The following is a 17,480-nucleotide window of genomic DNA, read 5'->3' on the forward strand; positions in this document are numbered from 1 at the left end:
TCTCTTCTTCTCTGTTTTACAAAAAAAACATAACATGCTGGACGTCTCTGAGAAGGCAGCCACCAATCGCGGCAGCGAAACTCAGGCGGCTACGGGACAGTACTGTTACATTAGAAATTGATTCCCCTTGATAGATTTGTTCTTGTAGAACCAAAATAAACTGATCCTTATTTTTAATAATAAGTTTCAGCTATATAAAAATCGATTAACACCAGATTTAACAAAAAGTTACAAACATTGATAATCACAAATCAGTATTGAAGCCTTATCACACTGATTTAAAAGTTATACTTAAAAACAGCGTAGATAAAATTTATATGCATTCCAATTGCACACAATAAAACAGATACACATATTTGTTTTACACAAAGGACAGAACAATCTTTTATTCCTCCGAACCAGAATGCCAGCCTGTGGCTCTGATACCAATGAAGTAACACGTTAATCTAAACACATTAGAACGTAAATCGTAAAACGAGAACTTCTTCGTGAAGCGGAAGCGAAAACGGATGAATCGTGGTTAAAATTACTGATCGGCGGTGGTTGTCACGGTGTGTTGGAGCAACCCTAATCGAAATTGAGAGAGAAGAGCTTAGAAAAATCCTGCAAAGAGTCTTTTTAATGTACACACTAAAAGAGGAGAGAAACTAGAGAAGTTTGTTGAAATTTCAGAGGCAAGAACCCCAAATGCTCACTGAATCCGACTTTATTATAATACTTGTAGCCAAAGTAAAATTGCAAAACAAGAAACCAAACTAACTATAGAGCTAATAATCCGTTCCAGTAAGTGGCCATAAGTTAGTCTTTTGCGAATGGTCAAATTCTAAATGAAGATGAGTGCAATTGATGTCAGTGCCATAGTCAACATTATGCTGATGCTCTGGTCTGCAACCCCACTGGTGCCTGTAGTTGTAGTGCTAGAATTCTTGGCGTCTGAACCTGCTGAACTAGAAGAGGAAGCTGGTGTTGAGGTTCCAGAGGAAGTAGAAGTGGAATCTGCACCAGCTATTTTAAAGATCTTTGCATCTGGTGAATCTGCTGGTAGCTTCAGTATTGCTGCACACAAATAATTAGCCATTCAAGTTAACCAATATTCTTTAAAACACTATGTTACATTAATTTATTTAACTGGATGTGGAGTTTAAGAAAAAAATAAAACTTTTTATCCTCTTGATCTAATACAAGAAGGGGAGTTTTGGTGTAATTGGTAAAGTTGCTGTCATGTGACCATGAGCTCACGTGTTTAAGCCGTGAAAACAACCTCTTGCAGGAATGCAAGGTAAGGCTGCGTACAATAGACCCTTGTGGCCCAGCCCTTCTCCGGACCCCACACATAACGGGAGATTAGTGCACCGAACTGTCCTTTATACTTGTGATCTAATACATGCCATAAATATTTTTTTGACTATAAAATTATATGTCGATAGAAAGTTTAAAATTAAAATTATTTTTAAATATAAAAAGGTATCGATTGTTTGGGAAGGGGAGTCTTGGTGTAACTAGTAAAGTTACTGCCATGTGACCAGGAGATCACGAGTTCGAGCCGTGGAAATAGTCTCTCGCAGAAATGTAGGAAAAGACGGCATACAATAGACCTTTGTGGTCCGACCTTTTCCCAAACCCCGCACATAGTGGGAGTTTAGTGCACCGGGCTGCCATTTATGTCGATCATTTGGAACTGACCAAAAATGATAGTATGAAACATAAAATGGGACAGTGAGTAATAGGCTAGTGAAAGAAGGATTGGTTACATGGGCAATCAGAGACTTTGGCATCAATATTGCAAGCAGAGGGCATTTGAAGAGCCAAAGTAGTATTGATAGGAAGGCCTAAAGAGGGATCAGTGCTCTCTTTGATAAGAACACAAAGGCATTTAGGCTTAGCAGCTCTAACTTTCTGAGTATCCTCACAGCATTCAGGAGTTGGCTTCTTTGCTGTGCCACTCACATATGGAATGCATGCTGCTAGAGTTGTGAGTTGGTCTGCACAGTCTTTTTCGTCGTCTTCTATAGTAGCCATTGCTGCTACTGCTAATGTCACAACCAACATGCAGACCATTGATAACTTCTTCATCTTCTCAATATTAACTCTCTTTCAACTCTTTGGTTTGTGTTCTTTTAGTGTAAGGGTATAGTGTTGCTTGTATGCAATTGTCTAAGTGTAGTGTATTCTTTTGGTTACAACCTGGTGGTTTATATAGAGTTACTCTAAGACAAGGTATTTAATTCTTGCTCCCCACCTTAGGCCACATGTAATATAAGTGAATGAGTGTAGTTTCTAAGAAATGAGTATGTTCCATGCATAACTACAGTAACAATAACAACAAACCTAGTGGGGGGTGGGGATGGTAATGTGTACGCAGACCATATATGCCGTTATTTTGTGAAAATAGAGAAACTGTTCCCGATAGACCCTCGCCTATGTTCCATATATAACATGAAAATAAAATGGTTTTAAGATTTATACACCGACTATCCATAGATTACGTTGACCTACAATTTATTATAACCTTAAGTAATTAAACCTTAGATAATTTCAAAATTCTTTAGGCTCACAGTGTATATACAAAATAAAAAAGAGAGAGATTGGATTTTAAAAAATATTACTATATTAAATTTAGAGTTTAGGGTTTAGAGTTATCAATATCATACTATATTATAAGCATGAACATTTTTAGATGAAGTTAGTTTACTAAAATATCCTTCAAATACTGAATGACCAAATTACCCTCTACCTATTTTAAAGTCTAACTTGGAACGTTCTGGAAAATTTATTAAGTACTTCAACATTAAAACACTAACAACGTACTATAAGCCGATAAGGTGTTCTTTCATAACTAGAGATTATAGAATATCAAATATGCAGTTAATAGCTCATCTTGAAAACAATAAAACATAGCGGGAATAACGAAGTGTTGGAGGTTATGTACGTTTGCAAAGAAAGGACACTAAAAAGGCACAAATTTCTTGGATTAATTTGTGGCTTAAATTGTAGTAGTCTTTTTCGTGGGGGTTCATTCATTCTCATTAGATTGCAATGGCGTCTCAAAATTCTCCATTTTGATGCTCTAGGTTTCATTCACTTGATTTTATTTGGTCTGTTGTACAAAGTAAAAATTGATTGTGTTAAAAAAAATTTGTTCACGCAGTTTAGAAGATTTTTGTCTGGGTAAGATAAGGCCTAACCTAGCATGCAGCGTTGTTTTTATCTTCTCTTTGGCGTTATTTGGCGAATTTATCAAATGATGTCTTTGCTGCTTCAGTTATTTCTACTCATCTATCTTCATCATGCATGTTATCAGTTGTCATCATTCTTATCATTTGAGTAGTGATTCTGAACTCTTAAACTTCTTATTGCAGATGAACACCCAAGGGACTCTTCCAAATTCATAGCGCTAAAGTCGTGTTTTCTTAACATCAGTTGAGTATCTATCAAATCGAAACAGGCTAGCTCTTATAACTTTTCTGTGTTGTCATAGTAAGGGTTTATCTTCTAAGTTAAAGGGCATCTTTTATCTTCTGTGTTGACAATCGATAAAAGAACCTTTTATATCATTGTTAATATATATTATTTAAATGTGCTTCAATATTACTTTCTCATTCAAATAATGCATTGTACTTTAATTAATTGTTTCTATTATAATATTAAGATATCATAGATCTATGTAATGTAAGTTCTAATTTAAGTTCAAAACATTTTAGAATTTCGGTATGGACTCTTTTTAGGCTAAAAATTGCCATAATAATTTTAGAACTAGTAGTAAAGTAATGCGTGTGACTCTCCATAATTACACCAAATTAGATTGAGAACTTTTTAAATTTTGAGAAGGGCTGAGCTGCATTTATTGCCTGAAAGAGGAAGAGATAACAAAATTTATGATACACGCTTGGAGAAATGTAATTGCGGTTTCCAAGAAATGACAAATTTAAGCATAAATGTGTCAGGATTTTGGATTCCCAAGAATTCACCATAGCCTAGCAATTAATCCTCAGGGTTAATTTATCTCTTGACAGTCTGCGCAATTCATTGATCAAGTTTTCTCATCCTCGTTGAAAATCAAAAGCAGTGATACTCTATTATATTTGTTGCTATTTAATGTTTCTGCACTACGCACTGCAAGTCTACCCCCATAATAAGAACGAAGGTAAGAGACGTAGAGTAATTCGTTGGTAGAACCCTACAACTCTTTATTTTTTGTCACGGACCCAATCTAACTGGGATTGTAATGGTGTCTAACCTAACCCGTTAGGCAAGTCAACCATCATACACATAACTCAAACTGGAGATCATCCAGTAAGTTATAAATTAAGCATGCAAAATTTAACACAAGCTACCCAAGAACTGGTGCTACAAGTCATGAGCAATTAAGATTACGATTTTAACATTGATATAAAAAAAATACATCATCTATTTTAACATACATGAACAGAAATACAAGTTCTAAACTGGCATGAACAATATGACAACTAATGACTAGAACGCTAATGTATTCAATGCTCGCCCTCGAGTTCCGCAACAGCTCAACCCCAAAATCTGCACGCAGGGTGCAGAAGTATAGTATGAGTACAACCGACTTCATGTACTCAATAAATATCAAGACTAACCTCAATGAAGTAATGACGATTTTCGTCATAAGATACTCACTTTATATAACTTGTGTAGTTTATAAGCATATATAATAATAGAGAAACCAGCAGATACAACAAATCTCAATAGTAAGGTGCACAGTCCAAGACAAAGATATTACGCATACTTGTTCACATAACAAGGTCAAAATCATATACAAATGCTCTCAATCCACATATAAGGGAATTACGCAACATGTAGCATAAACTCAGATGTCTTTATATGAGTCCGTAATATCTATACACGATGAAGTCTCAATTCTTCCATAGATCTGACAACCTTCAAGTGTCCAACAACCTGTTAACAAGTCCACGCATATATAGAATGCACGAATATGCGTATATCATCTTGGATGATATGCATGAATACCTCTGCAAAAGTCTAGTATGTCTATGCATATAAAAACTCAATTACAACAACAACACTCTAGTGCCCCAATACTCCTAGTGTCGTATCGCGTGTATACCACCAAGAAAGAAACATAGGAGAGTGACCCTAGGGAGATGAGTTCGTATCCATAAGCAAAACAGAATGTGACCAGCACGCTCAATGCATGAACAACTCACGTGTCACAACCTTAGTCTATATAAAATAATCATATGTAAGGATATATGCGTTTGAGCAAAAGATAAAAGTATTTATATAATGCATATAGACAAGAGAGATAAACATGCATGAGTATATGCATGTGTATAGTACGTACATGACTATGACTACAACAAATAATTCAATTTACGAATAGCCATCATGTCCAAATAAATCATCAAAAGGTCTAGACATGATCTATGTGCATCTCTAGCATGAGTAATATTACTCAAGTAGTCATACGACAGCAAGGCATGACATATAATATCCAATCATATTACAATAGCATAAGAGGGATGCCTATTATATAATACTAGCATGTGAAGATGCACATAGAGTCATGATATAAGTAAATCAAGTAAGGCATATAAAGTGAAGCATATACCAAATAAGTCAAAAATAGACTAAAAAAACACCCGAAACATAGCACAACCTTAGCGTCCTTATATACGCACGTCATCTCACATTACGTCAATCCCAAACACGTAGCATATAGCACGTAAGTCTATTTTACAAAATAGTCCCTCAAGTCGAGGTTAAAAAGATACTCACCTTTTTTTAGGGTAGCTCTATTCTTCAAAATCCGCTTTTTCTATCTTTAAATTCATTAAACGAACCCAATCTATTTCAAAGATTAATCAACAAGGCCAAATAAAGTTGTAAAAACTAACTCCAAATAATAAAGCTTTAATCTTTAATCAATTCTCAAAAGTCAACAAACAGTTAACTCGGGCCCACATGATCAAAAATTGAGTCCTCAAATCTCGTTGATCCATAATCCCACGAGTCCAAATATATGATTAGTTTTTAAATCCAACACCAAATCGAGACTCAAAATCCTTAAAATATATTTTTCTAACTTTTGGATGAAAACATTAATTTCTCTTGTTTAATCCGATGTTTGATATTAAATCTAGTGATAGATTTATGTATGTACTATAGATTTATGTTAGAATTACTTACCTCAAGCTTGTAGATGAAGGTATAGGTAACCTCTCAAAATCGAGCTCCCAAGTCTCTTAAAGTGGAAGAAAAAAAATCGAGAAAAATAGTCCGAAATTTGCCCCTTACATATCTAATTTTAACGCCACGGGTACTGCAACACGGTGACCAGGGCCCTGGTCCTTTTTGCCTTGCTGGTTGTAGTGCTACAGGCACTTCAATGTAGTGTCTTGTGTGCCGCATCAGATTTCTCTCAAAAGCTGCAATTCACTTCTTCTAAATACGTCGAAACTCATATGAGCTCCAAGGGATCCCATACAAATATTTTAACAAGTCAGTATATTCTATACTAACTTAACTAAGGGCTCAAAATACATCAAAAAAATATTATAACAAAGAATCAATATCCAACCAAACATAAACTTTCCTTAAGTTCTTCAAGCCTCAAATTTTGCAAGATAGGTCCGAATCACTTTCAAACCCTTTGAATCACCTCTAAATTATTCCAAAAATTTAAATAGCTTATATGGACCTATCCAAAGGTTCAAAATGCAAAACAAAGTACAATAACACAAAAGTCAATTCTAAGTCAAACTTATGAACTCTAAAGTCTTTCAAATTTCCAACCTTCAACCAAAAGCGATGAATCTTTTCCCGGGCCACCCAAGACCTGATTCAAACATACGTACAAGTCCAAAATCATCATACAAATCTATTAAAATATTTAAATTACCAATCTGAGCTTGTCTTCATAAAATGTTAATTTTGGTCAACTCTTTCAAACTTTTAGCCTCTAGTTATGAACTAAGTAATTCAAATTATTCCTAAACATCTTGAAACCAAAACCAACCATACATTCAAGTCAAAACACATCATATGAACCTAGTCAAGCTCTCAATTATAGAACGGGGTACTAGAACTCAAAATGGCCGATTGGATCATTACTTTCTCCCCCATATTAAGATACGTCCATCCTCAAATGTGCCAAAAATAATTTCAAAGTCGTTAAATAGATGTATAAACTTATTACACACATTCCCATGATGTTCTCATGTCACCTCTATTCAGGTAACCCCGTTAACACATCTTGACTAAAGATTCCTCCTTCAACCATAGCTTATAAGTCTGTAAACTCAACTTCGACATTCGTAACTTCCTTCAAAACGTGATTCTTGTATATATTCATTGTACCAATTTCAACAATCTATATCGATTCATAAATGAACTACCGAAACATAACCATATAATATATCCCACGTTCTTTATATTCATGGCCATACCTCTTGGCTACAACAATTATTTGTTACCAAACCCGGTAACAACCATAATGCCTTAACTCAAATAGATCCTTATATAAACCTTCCCATAACTGCTAATAATGAAAGAAACATGAGAAACTCATAATCACTTATTATATCAATAAGTCATGAATTTCTCTCATTCGGTAAGAACTATTGCATGTTCTAAGTTGTCTACTAGTTATTTTTCTTCCAAACATACCTTATCAAAAATTGAGCATGCTAATTCTAGGTCCGTTAACTCCAGTTGCAGCTGCTCGACCAACAAGTCGCACCAAATTTCACATGGAACCTTATCAACATGGTTCGTGCATTATACAAGCATATTAAATCTGTGGAAAAGCAACTAAATCACCCAATGGCTCCTCGAGTCTATGATATTCTTTCCTAATACGTCTCCAAGTATATGTATAACTCACTTGTCTATATGTTATACAACAGTTAAGGAAACTTTATCAACTCAACTCGTGCACCTAAACCACCTAACATAATTGCCATAATCACATGATAAGCTGTCACTCTAAAGAATCTCATGAAACAAGTATTTTATGCAACATAGAACCTTCTAAGGTGATATAATATTCTTCTAGATGATACATCTATAGTAAATATTGTGATATGTAAGCAAATCTGATCGGGTATAGAATACACATTTTTAATAGGCCTACCAATAGACATCCGAACCATTTTAAGACCTTTTCAAAATAGATAATAAGTCTTCTAAAAGTCCAAAGTGACATATTCTAACTTCCATTCACGGATACCCAAGTAGGTTTATAACCTTCCAGTCTCAACTGCTAATTTCTTGACCAGTTATCAACTCAAGCACCGAGAAACAATATCTTCTTTTTTTCCCTTCATGATCTACACAAATAACATATGATCTGCTACAAGCTTATGGGACCTAATGTACCGAATACAAATCTTTGAGTTTTTCAAGTTACCTTACATCACTTATTTAACATTTCAACACACATAAATAATGCTAACAACCTTGTAAACCATACTCCTCATCCCAAGATCTCCCAGAAGTATATTTTACTATAATTAGGCTGATCATACACACATCAAACACCATAAACCATGAGCTCTATCAAGCACAAATATTCTCAAGTTATATATCTCAAAAACACAAACCAAATTGTGTGGTTACTATATCAAAAGATATAGTTCTGCCTCTAGAACATCCGATCTCTAAACCTTAAGAATATAAGAATCTTTATAATAGTGATTTCTAACTTGCCTATCCAAATGACTGGGATAACATACATATAACCACATTACAAGAATACTTCCATCAACTCTTTCATATCCATAACAAAAATCTGAATATTATTGGTTACTAGCTAGTCACATAAGTTATGCAATCCTTAGACAATTTATCGATAGACTTCATTCTCAATGCATCTTATACAATCCGTACCCTTCTTGGGTGATGGAAGATAGTACCACCATTACTCTTGAGAAACTTAAATTTCTCATATTATTACATAATCCCAATCTCCAAGACGAATCGTAATTTTACCATTCAATTTGAATTTCACCTTATCCATATTTCAGTAATAACACCATATCTTGAGTATAAGAATTCTGTTATTCACTCCAAATAACAAGTAGGATGGTTCTTCTCATAATCACTCTATTGTCTAGATGCATAAAACTTGCTCAGCATGTAGGCACCATCATCCTTAAAGTCATGGTCAACACCATCTCAAGCTCTTAGAAACTCAAACCTAAACAAGTAATTGGAACTGCCTCTTCTTTAAAACACGTTGAAACTCACCCGAGCACCTCAAGACCCATCCAAACATTCCCAAAAATCTATATAACCTATATAAACTAGTTAAAGGACCCAAAATATATCCGAAAATATCAGAACTAAAATCAAGATCCAAACCAAACATGAACTTTTTTTAAGTTCTTCAAGCCTCAAATTTCACAATAGGTCCGAATCACTTTCAAACCCTTTGAATTACCTCTAAACTATTCCAATAATTTCAAATAACCTATATGGACCTATCCAAAGGTTCAAAACATAAAACAAAGCAAAATAAGACAAAATTCAATCCCAAGTCAAACTTATAAACTCTAAAGTCCTTTAAATTGCCAACCTTCAACCAAAAGTGTTTAATTCTTCCGGAACCACCCAAGACCCGATACGAACATGTATACAAGTTCAAAATAATAATACAAACATATCGGAATCTTCAAATCACTAATCCGAGCTTGTTTTTCAAAGTGTTGAATTTAGTCAATTCTTCCAACTTTAAGCCTCTAGCTAGGAACTAAATATTCCAAATCATTTCCGAACCTTTTGGAACTAAAATCAATCATACATGCAAGTCAAAACACATCATATGATCCTAGTCAATATCTCAAATCATAGAATGCGATGCTAGAACTCAAAATAACCAGTCAGATCGCTATATTTTACCTTTATTTTTTACCAAAGAAAATACTAAGATGGGGTTTAAGTTTGGTCAGGGCCATTTCAAATTTTATAAAACTTATGAGGAAAACGTAAAACTTAACAAATAAATTCTAACTCTGGCTCCAAACCAACGAAACCCAAATGGGCTATTCACTTTAGCGATTCTTCTCTCTCAACAGATTAGTTCTGGTTCTTCAAAATTAGGTTTGGGATGAAATTAAATATTATAATCATGATAAGAAATGACTAGAAGTAATTTTTTAAAGTTCTACTTCTTCTATTTCCCTGGAAAACAGCAATTTTAAGCTCTTTATACTTACATGTGAAAAACCCTCCCTTTTATCTTTCTGGCTTTTCGTAATTCAATGTATATTTTTGTGTCATTTGTTTTGATTTGCACATTTTTTTTATCTCCAATTGTGCATCACGGTTATGTAAGGATAGAAAATAAAGTAAATAAGATAAAATTAGAGATGAAAATAGTGGAAAAAATAGTATATCGATAGGGAAGTACAACGGACAGTCAAGGAATATTAGAAAAAGTCGAGATTAGATGAGGAAAGGAAAAGACAATTTTGGTATGTTGGCTGAGATTAGTAATAAACGAAAAAAGATTATTAGTACACGGATAAAAGAAAAAATGATATTGATGATAAGGATGATAAAATTGTTGCGGATAAAGAAGAAGAAGAAGAAGAAGAAGAAGAAGAAGAAGAAGAAGAAGAAGAAGAAGAAGAAGAAGAAGAAGAAGAAGAAGAAGAAGAAGAAGAAGAAGAAGAAGAAGACGAAGAGGAGGAGGAGGAGGAGGAGGAGGAGGAGGAAAATGATGTTGATAGTGAGAAAAAAGAAACTTCTAAAGATAGAGAATAAAGGTAAAAGTCTTCTGACGGTGAGGAAAGTGAAGAAGATGACGATGAAGAGGAGGAGAAGGCTAATGTCAGCAGTGCCGAAGCAACAAATTTTCTCAAGGGTGTTCAAATTTGAAAGAAGTTAAAAAAATTTCGAAAGGGTGTTCAATATATGTTATGTATCTCTAAAATCTGATATATTACCTATAAATGCATTGTAATTTTCTAGCAAATAGTGGTTAATTGACCACCCTTACCAAAGTATAGCTTCGTCACTGAATGTCAGTCCTCTCAAAGTTGAGATGGCCATAAATATCTAAACTTATGAATTCACCACATGGTTTGATAAGTTTGGTAGTTCTTTCCCTTGCAAGATCCCAGTGAGGCTGAGGATACAATTATTTAGGGTATTCATAAATGTGCGAAAATCGATTGACTTTATAATATAGTTTGATAATAATGGTTTCGGCTAATTTTTAAAACTGTCAAAATACTGGGTTGGATTTGGTGAACAAATGGGGCCGATGTGCACAAATAGCCATTAAGAGCACTTGTTTTTACCTTTAAACCCAATATTTTAAATGTCTTTAGTTTTTAGCCACTAGATTAATAAACTTTTACCTGACTGGACAAAAATACCCTTCTGTTATAACTTATACCTATGCTTTTATTAACGATCAGCAATAGCAACAACACGTAACTAACTTCAGCAGCAACAGAGACTGTGATCGTCGAATTTCAAACTATAGAATTGCAGAAGCTTCTCTTCTGATTTGAAACTATAGAATTCAACTTTCTCGTCCAAAAATCGACATAAATTTATAGTAAGTTATACTTTTGTGTGTTTCTATTGATTTTTATTTCGTTACTAGGAATTTGATGCTAGGAATTTGATTTTTTTTTATTTCTGGATTGATAAGGTTAAGGACATCGCGTCCTGTGATAATTCTATAAAAATTGAGCACATAATGTTAAGGATTTGGTATCCTTAACATGACCGTTGTTACTAATATTAAGGACATAGTGTCCTAATTTTACAAATTAAATTGAAAATGTTAAAGACACAATGTCCTTAACTTTTTTGTTGTTCTTCTAAATATTAAGGACATACTGTCATAGTTTTGCAAATTGTTTTGAAAAAGTTAAGGACACTTGGTCCTAAAGTTTGAGTTTCAAGTTGAAAAGTTAAGACACTTGGTCCTGAAGTTTGAGTTTCAAGTTGAAAAGTTAAGGACACTTGATCCTGAAGTTTGAGTTTCAAGTTGAAAAGTTAAGGACACTTGGTCCTGAACTTTGATTTACATGTTCAAAAGTTAAGGACACTTGGTCCTTAACTTAGAGTTACAAGTTAAAAAGTTAAGGACAGTCAATCCTTAACTCAAGTTTTAAGTTCAAAAGTTAAGGACACTTGGTCCTTAACTTTGAATTCCAAGTTCAAAAGTTAAGGACACTTGCTCCTGAACTTTTATTTCCAAGTTCAAAAGTTAAGGACACTTCGTCTTTTACTTATAGTTCCAAGTTCATAACTTAAGGACACTTGGTCCTGAACTTTAGGTTCCAAGTTAATAAGTTAAGGACACTTGGTCCTGAACTTTGAGTTCCAAGTTAAAAAGTTAAGGACACTTGGTCCTGAAGTTAACAACTTTGAATTCCAAGTTCAAAAGTTAAGGACACTTAGTCCTTAACTTGGTCTTGAACTTACAATACCTGTTCTTAATTATACAAGGATTGCTCTATAAACTATGTCCTGAGTTTCCCATTCTCTTGACTTGCAGGATGGAAACAATATGCATTATAGTTGCTTTTAATGGTAGATGGATTGAAGACTATAAGTATCTTGATCATCAAACAAAGCTTGTTCTAGTACCTGAGGCAATTCGGTTTTGAAGATTTCATTAAACATATCTTTAAAGTTATTGAATTGGATAGAGACAAGTTTGAAGTAGTGATATGGTTTGATATCAACCTTGGAACAAGCAAGGGAATGCTTGTATCCAAAGATTTAGATCTTCACACATGTATAGAGTTACTAAAAAGTCATTCACTCTTCAAGGGTTGTTGTTTCATTGTTGATATTTCGGAAAGAGTTTTTGGATCAACAAGCACCTTTGAACATGTTAACAGAGAAACTCAACATGACAATCAAAACAATGCTAACAGATAATGGAAATAGATATGGTTGAAGCTCAACCAATAACTGAAGAGGTGCTTCAAACATTTGATTCTATTCAAGTAGAAGGACAAAGCATTATAGAGATTGACAACAAACAAGCTTTGGGTATTCAAGTCTTAAAGAGTGCACCAGTAATCGAAGAAATTGCTGAAAAAACCTCTACTCAACTAACTAGACGAATGTCAAATTTGAAACTAAAAGAATCCCTAACTACGATATTAAGAGAAAATACTTCGTTGGATGAAATAAAAGTGGGATCAATATTTGACAAAAAGAAGAGTATAATTAACTATTTTTCGAATATAGCAATTAAAGGACATTTTGAATTCAAGGTTATTAGATCAAGCTCAACAAGATATTCGTTGAAATGCAATGATGATAGGTGTGGGTGGTGTGTGCGTGCTTTCAGAATTAAAGATTCAACACTGTTTAAGATAGTAAAGATTGAGAAAAATCATGACTGCTCCGTTAACACTATGAAAGCTGATCAAAGGCATGCAACTTCAAAGTTGATTAGTGGTTACATTACCGACAGTCTTCGAGATCCAAGGTTTGAAGTTACACCAGCTTTTGTCATGGTAGAAATTCAAAAATTGCATGGACTTGATACTGGGTATCACAAGGCATGGCGTGCTATTCAACATGCTTCCGCTTTAATAAGAGGAACTCCTGAAGAGAATTATGAATTATTGTCTCCATACTTGTATATGATGAGAAGTAAAAAATTGGGAACATATACTAACATAAAGATAGACGACAACTACAAGTAAACAATCAAAAAGAATTTATTAGTCTGTTTTATAAACTTTAGGACATGCTGTCTTTAACCAGTTAAAAAGTTAAGGATGTGTTGTCCTTAACTTTCATGTGTGCAGTCAAAAAGTTAAGGACACTTGGTACTTAACTTAGAATTGCAAGTTATAAAATTAAGGACATGGTGACCTTAACTTTTGACCTTGTTAGTCTAAGTTAAGGACTCCATGTCCTTAACTTTTTAGCTTGTAAACCTAAGTTAAGGACTGCATGTCCTTAACTTTATAACTGGTCACTCTAAGTTAAGGACTACATGTCTTTAACTTTTTACCTTGTTAGTCTAACTTCAGAACTATTTGTCCTTAACTTTTGAGCTTGTAACCTGAAGGTTAGGACTGTCTATCCTTAACTTTTGAACTTGTAAATCAAAGTTAAGGACTGTCTGTCCTTAACTTTTGAACTTTGAACTCAAAGTTAAGGACTGCATGTCCTTAACTTTATAACTTATAACTCTACGTTAAGGACTGCATCTCCTTAACTTTATAACTTGTAACTCTAAGTTAAGGACTGCTTGTCCTTAACTTTTGACCTTGTTAGTCTAACTTCAAGGTTACTTGTCCTTAACTTTTGGCCTTGTAACCTAAAGTTTAGGACTACCTGTCCTTAACTTTTGACCTTGTTAGTCTAAGTTAAGGACTGTCTGTCCTTAACTTCTATTAACCTTGTTTTATACTATATTTTCAGGTTTCTTTATATGTTTTATGCATATAGATCATCAATATTTGGTTTGAATCATGGTAGACCAGTAATTTCTGTTGATGTAACTTTTTAAAGTCAAAATTTTGTGGTGTTTTAATAATTTCAGTTTCAAAGGATGCAAATAACCAAATTTTTCCACTAGCCTTTGGAATAGCAGAATCTGAAAATAACAATTCCTATGAGTGATACTTTAGTAAGCTTCACAATGCAATTGGGAGTCGTGAGAATTTAAGTTTTTTATCAGAAATGCATCAATCTATTGCATATGCCATCACAAAGGTATATCTTGAAAGCCACCATGGGATTTGTATCTATCATTTGAAGCAGAACCTAAAGCAAAGGAAAGTGAAAAGTGAGGTCATAAAACTTTTTCAAAGTGCTGCAAGAGTATACAGGCGCAGAGAATTTGATCTTTACATGTCAGATATAGCAAAAGTAGATAAGAAGACTTATGACTACTTGATGGAAGAACCATCGGAAAGGTGGGCACGTTCTTGTAGTCCACAAGGAAGATATGACATGATCACAACAAACATAGTTGAGTCAATGAATTTTGTCCTATTAGAAGCAAGGGGGCTTGTAACGAACTGGCCGGTCATTTCATGAGTTACCGCTCTGTTTCCCCCATTTCTGCTTCTTATTGCTTTGTCTATCGGTTCTATGTGTGATCGGGTTAGTTGGCTCGAGTTCAGAAAGACTTTGGTAAGGTTTGAGACACTTAGTCTCTTTTGAGGGAGCTTAAATTGGAAAAGTCAAACGGACATTGACTTATGTGTTAAAGGTCTCGGATGTGAGTTCCAATGGTTCAGATAGCTTTTGGAGGTTATTTGAGACTTAGGAGCGTGATCAGAATGTGCTTTGGAGGTCCGGAGTAGATTTAAGCTTGAATTGGCGAAATTGAAATTTTGGCATTTTCCGGTTGATAGGTGAGATTTTGATATAGGGGTCGGAATGGAATTTTGGAAGTTGCAGTAGGTTTTTTGTGTCATTTTGGATGTGTGTGCAAAATTTCAAGTCATTCGGACGTGGTTTGGTAGACGTTTTGATGAAAAGCGTAACTCGGAAGATTTTGGGAACCTTAGGCTTGAATCCGATGTGTTTGGTTGATTCGATGTTGTTTGAGGTGTTTTGAAGATTGGTATAAGTTTGAGTAGTGGTATATGATGTGTTTGTGCCTTTGGTTGAGGTCCCGGGGGCCTCGGGGAGTTTTCGGATGGTTGTCAGAGAGTTTGGAATTTTGGGGAAGCTGCAAATTTTTTCTGCTTCTGTTGTTTCCGCACCTGCGGATTGGGGACCCCAGGTGCGATGTCACAGATGCAGAGAGGAGGCCGCAGAAGCGAAGGTTGGACGTTTGGAGTTTAGCCGCACATGCGGTGAAGAGGGCACACTTCCGGGACTGTAGGTGCAGTTTCTGGGCGCAGATGCGGCCCTGAGGGACTTAAGTGAAAACTGTAGAAGAGGTTCATGGACTGTGAAAGCGGTGCCGCAGGAGCGAGATCTAGAACGCAGGTGCGAAAAGCCTGGTCCAGAAGGTATAAATTGTTTCTTCGTGAATTTTTGGTTATTCCACCATTTATAAGTCGGTTTTGGAGCTTTTTGGGAGATTTTGAAGAGGGAATTCAAGGGAGCTTCATTGAGGGAAGATTGTTGGACCTGAAACTCATTTCTATGGTATTATTTCATGGATTAAAGCTGTAATTATGGAAATTAAGGGTTAAAAATTTGGAAAACTAGGGCTTGGTATTGGATACCTTGACTTGAGGATTTGAGGGGCCATTTGTGGTCAGATTTTGGGACTTTTGATATGTATGAACTCGTGGAGAGATACGAAATCTATTGATGTAAATTTTATCAAATTCCGAGACGTAGGCCTGTGGGCCAGGTTTTGGTTAATTTCAGGATTTATGTTGTAAATTGATCATTTTTGCATGAGCTTCATTCCCTTAGCATATTTGACGTCGTGATTCTAATTTTGGATAGATTCGACGCGTGTGGAGGCCGATTCGAGGGGCAAAGGCGTCACGGGCTAGAGTTTGGACCGGATTGAGGTGAGTAATGATTTTAAATGTTGTCTTGAGGGTATGAAACCCCGAATTACACATCGTTGTGCTATATTGAGGTGATGCACACGCTAGATGACGAGTGTGGGGTCTTGCACCGTTGGGGATTGTGACTTAGTCCGTCCTGAATAACTATTTTACTGCGTATTTGATTGAAAACTATTTGCTATTATCATGTTTTGGGCGGAATACCATATTTGGGCCTCGTGCCAACTATTTGGACCCTTAGGGGATCTTTACTGATATTTCCTCACTATTTTGACTTTATACTTGTACTCAGTCATGCTATATTCTACTGTTTTCACAACTCAGCCATGTTTACTCTGTTTTAATACATTAAATGATATTTTAAATGATAATTTGGGCTGAGCATCATGTTTTACTGTTATCCGAGGGGATTATGAGATTCTGACTGAGTAAGGCCAAGGGTCTGTGTTGTGAGGATACCCTAATTTATGATTATGAGGCTGAGGGCCTAAGTTGTTCACCACGAGGTGGCTGATATAAGGCCGAGAGCCTATTGATTATGCCACAAAATAGCTTGATATTGTGCTTGGGCCGTAAGGGGCCACTCCCGGAATCTGCATACCCCCAATGACGTGGGTACCCGTTGTGATATGAGATATAGCCCTAGGGGCTGGTGTTGTTCCATGTGTTGCCCAAGGGGCTGATTCTGTTGGTATTGTGCCTGATGGGTGGTTCTTTATATGTTTATCTTTTTTAGCTGCCTGTCATTTACTTGTTTAACTGTTAAAAAGGTATTTTAAAGAAGCTTAAACTGAACTAAGGTGGCTTTCTATGTTTTCACTATTTCATTGCTTTTACTGGCTTTATACTGCTTCTTTATAGCATGTTGATGTGCCTTTAAGTGATTTTTTATCGCTCAGTTTTTATTTATTATTATTACGCACTAAGTTGGAGTACTCACTTTACTCCCTGCACCCTGTGTGCAGATTCAGGCGTTTCAGGTCCCGCTAGCAAGTGTTGATTTCTTCCAGCTTAGGC

At 35.2% G+C, this 17,480-nt stretch overlaps 1 protein-coding gene across 1 annotated transcript; it reads right to left on the bottom strand.

Annotated features, from left to right (window-relative positions):
• Window positions 1-656: 656 nt before the first annotated feature.
• On the bottom strand, window positions 657-2,173 carry LOC107815097 (non-specific lipid transfer protein GPI-anchored 14-like). Its single transcript, XM_016640617.2, has 2 exons — window positions 1,752-2,173; window positions 657-1,056 (listed from the first exon to the last, which is right to left on the bottom strand). The coding sequence occupies exons 1-2, from the start codon at window positions 2,071-2,073 to the stop codon at window positions 824-826; spliced, it is 555 nt and encodes a 184-aa protein (XP_016496103.1). The 5' UTR covers window positions 2,074-2,173; the 3' UTR covers window positions 657-823.
• Window positions 2,174-17,480: the final 15,307 nt, after the last annotated feature.

Source organism: Nicotiana tabacum, chromosome 11 (genome assembly GCF_000715075.1).
Source record: "Nicotiana tabacum cultivar K326 chromosome 11, ASM71507v2, whole genome shotgun sequence".
NCBI classification, from domain to species: Eukaryota; Viridiplantae; Streptophyta; class Magnoliopsida; order Solanales; family Solanaceae; genus Nicotiana; species Nicotiana tabacum.

Excerpts from the sequence above, each read along its gene's own strand:
- LOC107815097 (XM_016640617.2), bottom strand. The coding sequence starts at position 2,073 with ATGAAGAAGTTATCAATGGTCTGCATGTTGGTTGTGACATTAGCAGTA. Across the intron at positions 1,057-1,751 it reads CAAAGTCTCTGATTGCCCAT|CAATACTGAAGCTACCAGCA; the intron begins GTAACCAATCCT and ends ATTTGTGTGCAG.